The sequence below is a fragment of the Bos indicus x Bos taurus genome, chromosome X (genome assembly GCF_003369695.1).
Source record: "Bos indicus x Bos taurus breed Angus x Brahman F1 hybrid chromosome X, Bos_hybrid_MaternalHap_v2.0, whole genome shotgun sequence".
Classification (NCBI taxonomy): Eukaryota; Metazoa; Chordata; class Mammalia; order Artiodactyla; family Bovidae; genus Bos; species Bos indicus x Bos taurus.
The window spans coordinates 56,930,958-56,945,096 of record NC_040105.1 but is presented as its reverse complement, the minus strand read 5'-3'; the positions used below and the strand labels follow the sequence as shown (position 1 = coordinate 56,945,096).

Genomic DNA, 14,139 nt, shown 5'->3' with positions numbered 1-14,139 from the left:
ACTGTGAAGGCTGAGGAAATATTAAGATGTGTATGTTGCTTTTTTTTTTTTTTTAATGAGGCAGTCTCAGATCCCGCTGAGAGTGTTCAATAACACCTTGTATGCATTGGGAAAATTTTCCAAAATCTGAATTATTCCGAATTCTGTAAACATACCTGAGTTTAACCTTGGCCTGGGCAGTTTTTACAGCTAAGGAAACTGAGGCATTCCCTCCCAAAGCCAGATCTCCACGGTTCTGAGGCAGTCCCAGGCGCACTGGTATTCTAAAAGCGTGAAGGGTCTCTCTATTGCAACACAGTTCTGGTTCGCAGAACTGCCAAACCGCAGAACTGCCAAACTGGCGCCCCTGAAGACTGGGCGCCTCAGGGGCTGAGAGCCCGGCAGGGAGAATCCTTGGCGGGCGGGGCGAGGGGGCTTCCGGGGCGGTGGCCACCTGGCCCGACCCGCTTAAGCCCCGCCCGCTTCTGCTCTGCGCGGTGATTCACTCCCTCCTTCGCCCCGGGGGCCCCCTTCCCGGCCAGACGGCTGGCAAGACAGCTGGGTGTGCAGCGTCCTCGAAAACACGAGCCAGCGAGCAGGTCTTTTGCGCCTCTTGGGACTCGGGTCCACACCATGGCGGATTCCGAGCGCCTCACGGCTCCCGGCTGCTGGGCCGCCTGCACCAGCTTCTCGCGCACCCGAAAGGGATTTCTTCTGTTTGCTGAGATTGTGAGCGTCCCGGGACTGGCGGGTGGGCAAGGGCGGGGTGGGGTGGCAGCAGCACGCGGAGCGGGCAGCTCCGGGGGAGGCAGGCGCACGGCTGGGGGCTCTCGGCAGTGGGGCGCCAAGTGGGTGGGTTGATGGCGGAGGCCCGAAACCAGGGGCACACGCAGGGCCAAATCAGTGAGGTCTTGGAGAAGGTGGTCAGGAGCTGCTGGCCCACGCGGTCAGGCAAGAGGCCCACAGGGCGTATGGCGGGCCCGGTGGAGAGAGACCCAGTAGACTCATCGGTGGACTCCTCGAAGGTGTCCCCAGGTCCTGGGTGTTGGGGGGACATCCCGTGGCAGGGCGTGGCGCGGCCTGGGCACAGGCAGGCGGGCTGGCAGAGGGCCCAGGGGCGGGACCTGTTGGGGTGGGGCCCCGCGAGCTCTTGTCCCGCAGGGTAGTGTGACTAGCTCTCCCCCAGTTCTTCCTAGCCCCTCTGTGGTGGGGCGGAAGGTCTTTAGCTATCTGGGTCGCTCAGGAGCCTCGGTTTCCCGTACTCCTCAAAGTGGGCGCCTCCTTTGAGTCCTTTGTAAAAGGTGCAGCGCCTTTAATGGAGCCCTGCCCCTCTGGTGTTACTCTCACCGATTTCCACAGAGGTTGCTGGGGGAACTGCATGTCGCGCCCTGTCAAAGCCCTGAAGCTGGTACCCTGAGTGCTATAGGCAATACTCCCCAGAGGGCATCCTAGAAGGAAAAAGATGGGAAACCGAGGCACCCAACTTTACCTATTAGCTGGGTGATTGTGATAAGTCACTTCACATCTCTGTGCCTCACTTTCCTCATGTATAAAAAATAAAGGTACTAGTAATAGTACCCAGTTCACTAGGTTATTGTGATGATTGAGTGAATTAATACTTGTGCAGCTCTTAGAACAACATTTGGAACACAGTGTGTACACACTAAGAGTTTAGCTATTGCTATTTGTCATTTTGCCAGTCCTGAGTTTGAGATGACCCTCCGCCCCCCGCCCCCCCAATTGAAACCATTCCCCTCAGCCCTGGGAGTTGACTGAGGCCCCCTTTTACATGTCCTTCCAGATACTATGCCTGGTGATTCTGATCTGCTTTAGCACCTCGACATCAGGGTACTCTTTCTTGTCGGTGATAGAGATGATCTTTGCCGCCATCTTTTTTGTTGTCTACATGTGTGACCTGCACACCAAGATACAGATCATCAACTGGCCTTGGAGTGTGAGAAAGGGGCCACAATGGCAGGGCTAGGGAGGGATACAGGAAGTTGTGATTGTGGGGGGCAATTCTGAATGCTGACTTCGCTCTTCTCCCTACACCTCACAGGATTTCTTCCGAACCCTTGTAGCGGCCATTCTCTACCTGATCACCTCCATTGTGGTGCTCGTTGAGAGAGGAAACGGCTCCAAAATCGCTGCAGGGGTAAAGGCTGTGGAGTCAGCTTCTAAGCACAGAGAGAAGGGTTTGAGGATCCTGGGGCTATTTCTGCCTCTGCTTCTGCCAGAAAGTGTGTGACTCACAGTAGGTTACATTTGTCCTCAGGGCCTGCAGGGAAGTCAAACTGAGGCCCTGGTTTTCTTCCCCAAATCATCATTTGCTGTAAAGAGCCATCCCTTGTCTGACACAAGGATTTTTGTGAGAAGCACATAGAGGTGGAAGCACAAAGCACTATCACTGTCAATACATTAGACTAAACCATCTGCTAGAGCTTTGTTTCAATGCACAGTATGAATGCCATCCCCTATATGTGGGGCCTGGCTTCCCTGGTGGCTCAGTAGTAAAGAATCCGCCTGCAGTGCAGAAGACCTATGTTCAGTCGCTGGGTCGGGAAGATCCCCTGGAGAAGGGAATGGCAACCCACTCCAGTATTCTTGCCTGGGAAATCCCATGGATAGAGTCGGACATGACTGAGGAACTAAACAACAACAACAACATATATGGGGCCACTGTGTCGCTGTACTGTGTTGAGATGTACTAGGAAGAAGGAGGGTGGGGTAGAATCCAGTCTCTGGTCTTTCCCCAGGGCTCTCTGGGATCCCCACCTGCAGCTTTAACCATAATCCCTGCATGGGCTAGTCACTGGAGGTGGTGGATACAAGGAGATAGGAGGCTGGGTAGGCTGACCAGTCTAATCTACGTGCCCTCACTCCCATCCCTAGGCGCTGGGCCTATGCGCTGCAGGCCTCTTTGGCTATGATGCCTACATTACCTTCCCCTTGCGGCAGCAGAGACATACAGCAGCCCCTACTGGTAAGTGTGTGGGTGTGTTGGGGGTGTTGCTAAGGGGGCTGAGAAGAAGATGGGTTTTCCCAAGGGGCATGAATGCCAACTCTGTCTCTTGTTGGTACTTAAGGCTTTAGTGCCAATAAGTACCATAAGTTTCAGTATTCTTATCTGTAAAACAGGCATATGGATCCAACCAATGCTTTCTCTCTTTTCCTCTTGCAGATCCTGCAGATGGCCCGGTGTAGGTGAACTCTCTTCATTTCTCTCAGCAGTCTGCAAATAACACCTCTATTGAAATAATTCCTCCCCACCCCTATAACACTCCCAGTCAACTCCCAGCTCCCTATTGAGGTAAAAGTGCCTTTGTCATGGAATTTTTCTTCCAGCCTGCCAATCAACCCTCCTGGGTATGGCTACCTTTATGGGTGTGCCTAGGGCCCCCTTCTGCAGTATCCAAACAGAGACATCAGTTCTGCCTGGACAATGTCCCACCTAAGTCACACGGAAGAGGGTACCTCATATTTCAGACTCCAGGCTCCATGTTGTAACCCACTCTAAATAACCTCCTCAGTGTGTGTAGGGGGTGGGGGTGTTCTGTGGAGCAATAAATAAATACTATGCAGATTATTAGAACATATGATAGTGAATAAATTAATCCTTTGATTAAATGTAGATAAATTTCAAGCATCAGTAGAGGGAAAATTGGGGAGGAGGGATGCTGGAGCAAGGAGGTAAAGAAGACAAGCCTGTTTTACAACAAATATTAAATTACTTCAGTAATACAAACAGACAAAGGAGGGAGGAAGGAAGGGGATCAATGACTTAAGTTGGGGTGTAGGTCTTCATCTACACTGACTTGAGAATGAAGCCCCCCCCAGAACTGTCACTCCTTCAAGCCACGATGCAGTTCTTATCTCTGGCCTGTCGAGATATTCCTGGGCGAGAGTTCCCAGGGAGCTGTGGAGATGGGGAGTTGGTGGTCTCAGCTGCAGTGTCTTGAGCAAGCACTGGCCTGCACAGGTGCGGGGACAGCGGGATGCGTTCCCCTAGGAAGTAGCCGTCCTCCTCTGAGGACTCGGAACTGGAACTGGAGGGTGAGCTGGAGCAAGATCCTGAGTCTGACCCTGATCCCAAGTCACATTGATGGTGGCGACGTCTGCCAAAGTGGCAGCGGTGGTGGTGGTGGTGGTGGTGATGATCGTGGTGGTGGCGGTGGCGGCGACGACGCATGGGGCCCCTGGGCGGGGGGCTGCGTGGTCTGCGGCGCTGGGCTGGGGGCGCACTCAGGGTCCGCCGAGGGCCTCCCTCAGACACCAGAGGGTCGCGAAAGCTGACACGAGGGGCGCTCTGGCGACCAAAGGCACCATCTTCTGGTCGCGGATCTGGCTGGCTGGGAGGCCCCAGGGGTGGTTCAGGGACACTGCGGAGCCCCAGCTCAGGCATGGAGTGGCGGTGGGGGGCCCCTCTCAGAAAGTGGGTGGGTTCCTCAGGGTCTGCAGCTGGAAAAAGATGGAGAGTCGCCCTATACCTCCTGCCCCACTCCCACCCCACCCAGGAGAGGCCTCTGGAAAGGACCTTCTCTCTCCCCGATCAAGACTGGGAAAATGGGGGCAGGCATCGGGGTGGGGTAAAAAGGTGGGGAGTCCAGGAAATATGAGGCCTTAGGCAGGTTCTGGGTGGAGGTGAAAGCAGGAGTAACAGGACAGGATTGGTGTATGAGGTGTGGCCCGGGTGGGGGCGTGGCCTCTGGTGGAAGGGGCGTGGTATAGGATGGAGCAGAATCCGGGCAGGGCCAAGGAGCAGAGGGTGAGGGGTCAAGGGTTTGGAGGAGGAACTTGGGCTCAAGCTGGGACAAGTTGAGGTAGGGGAAGGGCCCTGCACAGAAGTGGGGCAGAACCAGGATTCACGTGGGGTGTGGTTTGGGCTGGAGATTAGGCCTGGAATGGTTTGGGGATAGAGCCAGGACTGAGATAGGGGTAGGGTCAGGGATGCCAGGATGCCAGGGCCGGGGCTGGTCAAGGGGAAGGGACAGGGTTGGGGGAGGTGGGGTGGCTCACCAGGTGCTGCCTCGGTGTTGGTGCCTTTGGTGGTAGTCTCAGATGCCCCCTCCACAGCAGAGAAAGAGGCTGTAGAGGCTGTGAGAGGTGTGGAGACCGTGCTTGTGCTCCAGCTGCGGCGGCTGTGCGCTGGAGCCATGGGCTCAGAACCCAGGCTGCAGGCTCGTGAGCAGAAGATTAGGCCACGGCGTGGCAGGAAGGGGCGGCCCAGGAGAGCTCGCCCGCAGCGACTACAACAGAAGCAGCGCTCTGAGGCATGCCAGTGCTGGCCCTCATAAGCCATCTGGCCTTGGTCCAGGCCTGCAGGGATGGACAGGAGGGGAAAAACTGAGGCAGAGCCCTCAGGCATATCCCCGACCCTACTGAATGGGGGCCCTTCTTGGAAATCTGGGGCAGGGTTCCTGGAGATGCCCTCTTGCCCCACCTCTCCAGACTGGGGCCCTTCCTCACCCTCCTCTCCTGGAAACTGGCTAATAAATGTCTCCTCTGCCTCCCTTTCTTTCCCCAGGTGGCCCCTCCCAGAGTGGAGGTGGGTATTAGACTCTAAGATGCGGGTCAGGCTTAGACATTAAGAGGTGGCTTCAGGTGGAGGGAGAATGGAAGGTAGACCTGAAGAAACCTGGGTGGTGGCAACAGGACAGAGAAGGTAGGGCGTGGCTTTGGTGGGAAGGGAGTCGATCTTAGAAGGTTGAGTCTGGCTTAGAAGGTAGGGTTTACCTAGGCTGATGGAGGAGAGTGTGAGAGAACAGGGCATAGCTTAGAGTAGGGGCTAGGTTGAGAGGGTAGGAGAGTAACTTGGGAGGCGGGGTGCTAGAAATTAGAGGGCACTCTGGAGGTGAGCCTAGATATGTAGTGGTGCCTAGTGTAGCTGAGTTTAGAAAAGATGGCATGATGGGGGACATCAGTAATGGAATTGCAATGAAGGGTATAGGGCTACAGTGCTGGGGCTAGAATTAAAGTATGGGGTATAATGGGAGATGGGGCCTGGAAGACAGAGGAATCCTGGGGGTGGGGCTATGACCCAGCTGTCCATCCATCGCCTAGCCAGTCCCATGTTCACCCACCAATGTGCTCCCCGCAGCCATCACAGTACTCCGCGTGGCGGGCCTCATAGCAGGCACAGCAGTGGGGGCGACTCTGACGCATGACATAGCGCTGCCCCCCGAGCGATGCTTCACACTCAAAGCAGCAGAAGTGATCCATGTGCCAGTGCCGGCCCTCAGCTTCCGTGCACTCAGGGGAGAAGATGATCTGGCAGGCAAAGGCCATCATGGCCATCAGAAGGGTCTGCCCCTGGCCCTGCCCACCCTCCATTCCCACCGTTGGGCAGAAAGACACAAACCTCGTCACAGGCTTGGCAGCGTGGACGCAGGCGTTCAGCATGGTGGCGACCACAGTAGACCTTGCCAGCATGGTAGAAGTAGATGAGGTCCACCAGCAGCTCCCGGCACGTGGAACACACAAAGCACTGTGGGTGCCAGCAGGCACCTAGGCCTGCACGGCTGGCAAACACAGCAATGTCCCCACCTCCAATCTGCTTCCCACACTGTGGAATGACAGGTGAACACTGTCACCATCACCAAGAGGGTCAGATGGATGGGGGTCAGCCAAGGTGTGTCACACCTGGGCCTTCCCCATGGTCTATGTGACCAGCCCCATCCAGGAGGTAACTTCAAGATAGGCCCTGCCTACATGGCTGGGGGTAAAGGTGGGAGCAGGAACCTTTAGAGAACAACCCTGCTCCTGGGGAAAACCACAGAGACAGGCCCTATCTCTCGTGGGTGGCCTCAAAGGCAAGTCTCACCTTTAGGGGGTTGGGAAAACCATAGAGTCAGGTCAGGTCCAGTTGGGGGATCTTAGCAACAGACCTCACCTAACAGTAAGATCTAAGGTTAGGGTCCACCCACCAGGGGGGGGCCTCAGAGACAAATTCCACCCATTGCCCAGCTCTGAAGACATGCCCTGCCACTGTGGGTTGGTTCTTAAGAACAAGTCTCGATCATAAGAGGGCCAAAGAGATAGCCCACATCCCATGTCCACAGCATGGAAGGGAGAAAATGAATAGAGAAGGTCTACTAGGCTCTCCTTAGAGGCAGACCATACCTGACATGGGATCTGAGAAACAGGCCCCAGTCCACCAGGGGGCCCTACAGACAGACCTGGCTGGTCAGGGAGGCCTTAGATATGGTCCCTGCCCAACAGCAGAACGTGAGGAAAAGACCCCACCTACCAGAGGGGACACTAGACAGACCACTAGGGCTTAGGTGGCCAGCCTCATCTTCCCAGGGCATGGGAGATGGGTCTGCACCCCAAGGCTTGGAGCAAAGGCACTACTTACTCACTGAAGCCCTCCATGGCTCACCTCCTCGCAGATGGCCCCAGTGATGGTCACGGGGAAGATGCGCACGGTGCCACGCCCCAGATTCTCCCGCTTCCGCTGCTGGCTGAAGGCTCTGAGCTCTTTCTTCTCCTCCTCTTCCAGTGCCGTACAGTACTGTACCTGGAGTAGCAGGGGTCTTCCAGGCTCTTCCCCTGATGCCTGCCCCACCCCGACCTTCTTCCAGATTTCATCCTTGCTCAGAAAGTTTACTTCTAGGCCTTTGTACAGGTATCTCAAATACCCACCCCTTACCTCTTCTCCCAAGGCCCAGCTGTGGTTTTTACCAAGGAATGTCCCCTGATCACTCCTGCCTGTTTAGACCTGTCCCCTCAGATCAGTTCACCTTTTCTCCTCTGAACCTGCCCACTGCTTTCCAGCTCCCAGCATTTGTCCAGGCCGTGCCCCCTACCTGGCATGCCCTTCCTGTCTTCTGCCTCCTTACCTCACTGTCATGTGGGGGCAGCTGGTGCAGCAGCTGCTTGATCCTGTATTTCTCCCCAGGACTGTTCACATAGGGGACCTTGTCTTCTGGGAGGCAGCTGAAAAATTGGTATACCTGGAGGGACATAGGGGATGGCTGAAAATAATTGAGACTAGAGGCGATGCAGTGGGGTGGTTGTTGTTCAGTGGCTCAGTCGTGTCTGACTCTTTGTGACCCCATAGACTGCAGCAAACCAGGCTCCCCTGTCCTTCACTATCTCCCAGACTTTGTTCAAACTCATGTCCATTGAGTCAGTGTTGGTGGAGCCCTACTTTTCTGAGAAAATTAAAGTCATCAGGAGGGAATTTCTACTGACCCCCCTCCATCTCTCCTTCCTACAGGCCAGATCGTTCCTGCCACATCTCTAACATACCGAGAGTCCCTTAATGTCTTGACCCTTCATCTGCTGCTTCACTTTTCTTTCCACATTTACAGCAAAATTCCTCAAAAATGTATGCGTTTGCTATCTCCATTTCATCTCCTCCCATTCTCTCTAGACCCCACTCCAGTTGGGCTTCTCTGCCCCCTCTGTCTCTGTCCCTCCTCCAAAGCTATTCCTGTCATAGTCATTGATGATATCCAGATTGCTAAACTCATTTCTCAGGTCTCAGTCTTCATCCAGTTTGACCCATCAGTAACAATGGACACAGCCAATCACTCCCTGTTCCTGAAAACACTCTGTTCTGTTAGCTCCCACAAGACCACACAGCCCTGGGTTTGCTTCCTCCTACCTTATTGACTGCTCCTTCTCTGTCCCTCTTTTGGTTCCTCCTCAGCTAGTTGATCCCTAAATGTGGGAGGGTCCTTGGTCCTCTTCCCTCTGTCTACCTTCAGTTCTTTGGGAATCACATCCAACTTCATGGCTATAAATACCATCTCCTGGCTAATGCCTCACAAATGCATACCTCTAGCCCTGTGACTTCTTGTTGAGTTCCATTTTCATGTGACCACTCAGATGTCCAACAGGCATCTCAAACTCCAGACAGCCAAAACCAAATGTATGCTCTTAGCCTTCAAACCTGCTCCTGCCTTGGCCTGCCCCATATCAGTCAATCCATCCATCCTTTGTGTCATCTTTGACTCCTCTCTCATACCCACAAGAAAATCCTCTAAGCTCTAGTTTCAAAATATAACTAGACTCTGACTACCGCTCACTACTTCCACTGCCAATGTCATGATCAGGATCAGTCACCTGGACCACTGCAGTTGCCTCCTCTTCACTAATCCCCTGCTTCCACTCTCACTCTCACAGTCCATTCTACACTCAGCAGCCAGAGGGATCCTGTTAAATCCTAAGACAAATCACATCCCTTCTCTGCTCACAATCCTCTGGTGTCCTCTCCCTCATTCAAAGTGGAAGTCAAAGTTGTGTCCATGGCCCCCACCATCTCTGACCTCATCTCCAAACACTGGCCCCATTGCTCACTATGCTCCACATACACTGGCATCCTCACTGTTTCTCACACATGCCAAGCACACTCCTGCCTCAGGGCCTTTGCATTCGCTTTTCCCTCTGCCTGGATTGTTCTAACCTCTGATATCTGCATAGCTCACATTCTCACCTTCTTCAGGAAGCTCAAATATCACACTGCCACAGAGGCCGACCTGGGCACCTTATTTACAATTCCAACTTTTCTGTCTCTCCCCCACTTCCCTGCTCTATTTATTCCATAGCTCTTCCACCATTTGACATACTTTTGTAGGTTTGCTTATTGTCTCTTGTTCCCTTTGGGAATACAACCTCCAGGTGGGCAGGTATATTTTTGTGTGGGTTTTTTGTTCTTTGTTATGTTCTCAGAACAGTGTCTGACATGCAGTAAGTGCTCAGTGACTGTTGAATGGATGAATCAATGGAAATACAGTGAATGAAAAGTGCTGGGATAAGGCCTGAGATAAGGCGAGAACAGGAGTGGGGTGATCAGGTCCTGAGGAACTGGCCCAGCCATCAATCAGGGTTCCCTGCTAGATCACAGAGGGGTCAGAAGGACATGCACAGTCTGACCACGTACTCTAGTGTTTCTCTGGAAATAGGTTCCCACCTGAGTGTGTGTGTGAGTATGTGTGTGTGCGTGCCCACTGGTGAGCAAGAGTGGGTGGTGGTGTTTGGTCACCTGCTCAGGCTTGAGACCAGGGGGCACCCAAGCATACTCCTCTGAGGCACAGCCTGAGTCATCATCAGAGATGGAGTGGCGCTGGAAGTCTGAGATTAGCCGACACATGATGCGTTCCAGGTCCACAGGCACTGCATGCACGGCGTGCTCCTCCCGCGGGCATTTGCAGTGCTGGCAGATCTTTCTGAGGGGGCCGGGATGGGGGTCAGTTCCAAAGGGATAGCCCACTGGGATCCCCCTTGGCGGCCCAAGGAAGTCTAACCGGAGGGGCAGAGGCACGCAGATTATCGCCAGCAAAAGACTTGGAGCCTGAGAGGGCTCTGGGCTTGGAGGCGGTGCAGAGCCGACGTGAGGCTGTGAGCCAAACCACTGTGGGGGAGTGGGCGGGGGCTGTGAAGGGCGGGGCGGCCACCTGGGCTGGGAGCTGCGAGCGGGGCTGTGGGCCTGGCCAGAGGATGTGAAGCGAGTGGTGGGGCTGTGGGAGGTCTCAAGGCCCTGACTTTCAGCACTGGGACTTGGGTCACACTCTCCTGGCAGCGGACCTGAGTAGGGGCGGGGCTGAATCTGAGATTGGAGTCCCCTCAGGACTTCGGAAGTTGTTGGGGGAACTTTCCTAGAGGCGGGTTCTAGCTTGTGCTGAGCCTCTGAACTCGTAAATGGGTCGGGCTCTGAGCTCGTGAGTAGGGCTCTGTCTGTTGTATTCTGTGGGAGGTTTTGGGTACAGAGCTTCACTAGGAGGATAGGACCTGGGTGTGGGAGAGGAGTTCTGAGCCCAAGAAGGGGGCTGGAGGTCAGTGGGCGGTGCTCAGAACCCGGGACCCAGGCTCTCCCTAGAGACAAGACTCGGAAACTAGGATACTTCTGGGGGCGGGGAGATATAGTAGGCGGAGATCTCCTGGGAATGCCACAATTAGGATCGTGTCTGGCGAGGGAGGGGCTCTGGACCTGAGCTTTTCTCGAAGACCGGGCTCCAGGCTAGGGGAGTGGCCTACGTCTTGGTGGGTTCCCCTAAGGGCAGGACCCTGACGAAGGCAAGGTCACCTACCTCCAGCCGTGTAGCAGGAAGCCGGGGCACTGCTCCCTGCAGGAGTTGCAGGGCTGGCCGCGGTCTGGGTCCTCTGCCTCTGGAGGCTGTAGTGGGCGGGGACAGACGCGGGACCGGGCGAGGTGCGCGAGGGCGGGGAGGGAGAGAGAAATCAACGCCCGCCTCTCCATTCCAAGGACGGCAACCACAGGCCAGGGCCTGTCCCACCAGGGCAACGCCAGGCAGGCTGGGACAGAGCCCAGAGCAGAGGGGGACACCACCGAGGTAGAGGCGGGGCAGCTGAGGCTACCTCCCTACATGCCCCCCTTTCAGGGAATTTCCCCTCCCTGGGCCAGCCTCTGACTCCCATCACCCAGCCTGGACACCTCCCACCAGCCTCTGAATCCTTCAGGCCTCAAAACACCTGAGCTGAGTACTCTCCCCACCAGAGCAGAGACCCTAATCTGGGTGTCTCTTCCCAGGCCTCATCTCGCTGGGCCCCTTCTCCACTCAGGAACCAGCAGCACTCCAGTTCCACAGGTTGGGAGTCTGAGACCCCATCCTTACTTGGTATCCCCATGTGAACCCTATTCCTATTTTCAGAAGCTCAAGAGCTGTTCTGGAGAAGGCAATGGCACCCCACTCCAGTACTCTTGCCTGGAAAATCCCATGGACAGAGGAGCCTGGTAGGCTACAGTCCATGGGGTCTATAAGAGTCAGACACGACTGAGTGGTTTCACTTTCACTTTTCACTTTCCTGAATTGGACAAGGAAATGGCAACCCACTCCAGTGTTCTTGCCTGGAGAATCCCAGGGATGGCGGAGCCTGGTGGGCTGCTGTCTATGGGGTCACAGAGTCGGACAGGACTGAAGCGACTCAGCAGCAGCAGCAGCAAGAGCTCTTCCCCAAACCCTGGCTTCACCTTTTCAAACCCAAGGAACTGAGACCCTTCTCTGGGATCTCAGGAGGCCCTTGAGCCATTCAGAAACTCACACCCCAAGAAGCCTTGGCCCTTATCCCTCATATCCTAGGGCTATTCACTCTTCTGGACCAGACCCCACCCAGACAGCCCCTCCAAAGGAAGACAGAGACCCTCCTATCTAGGAAGTCAAAAGCTCCGTGACTCAAGTGGAAGCCTGGAAGCTCTCTTACCCCCATATCCCTACCACTTGACTCTCAATATTCGGACACCCCAGGAGTGTAAGGCCTCACCCCTCAGTTCACCTTCCACCCAGGTACAGGGGGAGGTCCCTTTCTTCAGAAGCTCAGGAGGTCTCTGCTCAATCTAGGACTTCAGGACCCAATCTTTTGGCTCTCAGAATCCCCTCCCATCATTCATCCAAGATGGGAGTGCACCAAGTCCCCTGCGTACTGATAAAGGTGTGCGGAAAGGTGATTAGGAAGCAAGGACCACCAGATTTCTACATTCCTTCATCCACATGCTTCCAGCAGTCCTCCGGTCTGGGTATCCTGGGGATGGGGATTCCCAGATCCTCTGTGGAACACCTCCTCTCTATCCCTTGCTTCCTCTCCTGGGTCTCAGTTTGTCCCGACCCCCATCGCTGCCCCGAGTCTCGCTCACCGCACGCCCGGAGCGGCGCCTCCGGGACCCACGCGCGAACATGGCGCGCCCAGGCAGGGTCCAGCCAGGCCGGGTCAGGCGAACGGAATCCTTGCGGCCGTCTGGCCACCGCGCGTCCGGCAGGGGAGCTCTCAGTTCCGTAAACCTGACACCGGCGTAGGAGGAGCGCGCCCAGCGGGGTCCGCCCCTGCGCCTGTTGTCTCTCCCAGGCCAAGGCGCCCCCTGCCTAGAGGTGAGGGGCGCGCAGCCCAGGAGCGCCGTGCGCGACAGCTTCCCGGCACTCCTGCCTGGGCGGGAGCTGGGCCTCAGAAACCACAGCCCCCAGAACCCCAGGGTTCCATGTAATCTCTCACTAGATGTTCTGGGGCTGGAGGGCTCCGTTGTGGAGGAGGGGAACTTGGAAGTGGTGACCTGACTGCAAGGAGTGTGTGCTACAGTAATTGTATTGGCACTTTGTGTCAATTTATCTTGGATGTTTATTTGGGGGATGGGTTAAAGCCACCTCTTGGTCCTCCCCTCACTGGTGATGATCTGAGGGTCTCTTTCCCTCCAATTAGTGCTGCACGAACGGTCTCCAATCCTATTGCAGGCCCGTCTGAAAGCTAGACCTTGTACACCCCCGCTCCCCATGTCCTTGCTCACATCCGCTTTCAGAGAGAGCCAGGGTTATTTGAGATTTATGGGAAAGGACTTAAACTGACTGGCCAGGTTCCGCGGCCCTCTTCCCATCCTTATAGTTCCAAATGCGAGGCCTCATAAGTCCTTAGAAATATATTTTAAAGGTTTCTCTCCCCTGCTCCCGCTTTTCTCTCTCCAGGTATTCTTTCCCTGAGCTAGGAGTCTCTCCTTCGCCCTCTCAGGCTTCGCTACGCCTCAGGGTGGGAGGAGGGGGTCCCTGGCACACAGTCAGAACTCTGATGCCCGGCCAAGGTAGGCACCGCAACGGGCAGCGGTCCACCGGCCCTTCACGGTGGGCTCCAGGGACCCCGCCCCTCACCCCTCACCTTCCCACCCCCCAAACCTCCTACCCGCCTACTCTACCCTACCCCACACCACCCCCGGCCTATTACGCAAACCGGGTCATTTCCCGCCCCTCCCTGCCCCAGGGAGGAGCCAGGAAAGGTTATGAAATGAATGAGAGAACTAACTAGTCCCCTCGGCGCCCCGCCTTCGCCTTGCTGCCTAGACGGTCTCCCGGTTCTCCAGCAGGAGCGCAGGCAAGGAAACGGAGAGATAGCAGGGTCTGAAGAATGCGAGGCAGGTGACTAGAGGGAAGTCTCCTTGTGAAGCATGGGGATCCTATTTGAACCCTTTGGGGATTCAAGGACAGGGCTCCCCAGAGTCTGGGAAAGGGCCTGTCTAAGGAACCCAAATTAGAACCGAACTGTAAAGAGACTCAGTGGTAAAGAATCTGCCTGCAGTGCTGGCTTGGGTTTGATCCCTGAGTCAGGAAGATACCCTGGAGGAGGAAATGGCAACCCACTCCATTATTCTTGCCTGGAAAATTCTATGGACCGAGGAGCCTGGTGGGCTACTGTCCATGAGACCGCAAAGAGTCGGATGTG

At 55.5% G+C, this 14,139-nt stretch overlaps 2 protein-coding genes across 4 annotated transcripts; one reads left to right on the top strand and one right to left on the bottom strand.

Moving 5' to 3' along the window:
* Window positions 1–429: 429 nt before the first annotated feature.
* On the top strand, window positions 430–3,575 carry PLP2 (proteolipid protein 2). Its single transcript, XM_027534004.1, has 5 exons — window positions 430–708; window positions 1,781–1,933; window positions 2,039–2,134; window positions 2,872–2,962; window positions 3,161–3,575. The coding sequence occupies exons 1-5, from the start codon at window positions 613–615 to the stop codon at window positions 3,181–3,183; spliced, it is 459 nt and encodes a 152-aa protein (XP_027389805.1). The 5' UTR covers window positions 430–612; the 3' UTR covers window positions 3,184–3,575.
* On the bottom strand, window positions 3,576–12,732 carry PRICKLE3 (prickle planar cell polarity protein 3). Of its 3 annotated transcripts, none has more exons than XM_027534002.1 (9): window positions 12,575–12,732; window positions 11,013–11,098; window positions 9,968–10,151; window positions 7,818–7,931; window positions 7,358–7,495; window positions 6,338–6,562; window positions 6,060–6,246; window positions 4,996–5,295; window positions 3,576–4,437 (listed from the first exon to the last, which is right to left on the bottom strand). In XM_027534002.1, the coding sequence occupies exons 1-9, from the start codon at window positions 12,614–12,616 to the stop codon at window positions 3,830–3,832; spliced, it is 1,884 nt and encodes a 627-aa protein (XP_027389803.1). In that variant the 5' UTR covers window positions 12,617–12,732; the 3' UTR covers window positions 3,576–3,829. The 3 variants fall into 3 exon arrangements, with proteins under 3 accessions (XP_027389803.1, XP_027389804.1, XP_027389802.1); XM_027534003.1 differs by having other exon boundaries at window positions 6,338–6,541; XM_027534001.1 differs by lacking the exons at window positions 9,968–10,151; window positions 11,013–11,098 and having other exon boundaries at window positions 12,575–12,695.
* Between the last annotated feature and the right edge of the window lie 1,407 nt (window positions 12,733–14,139).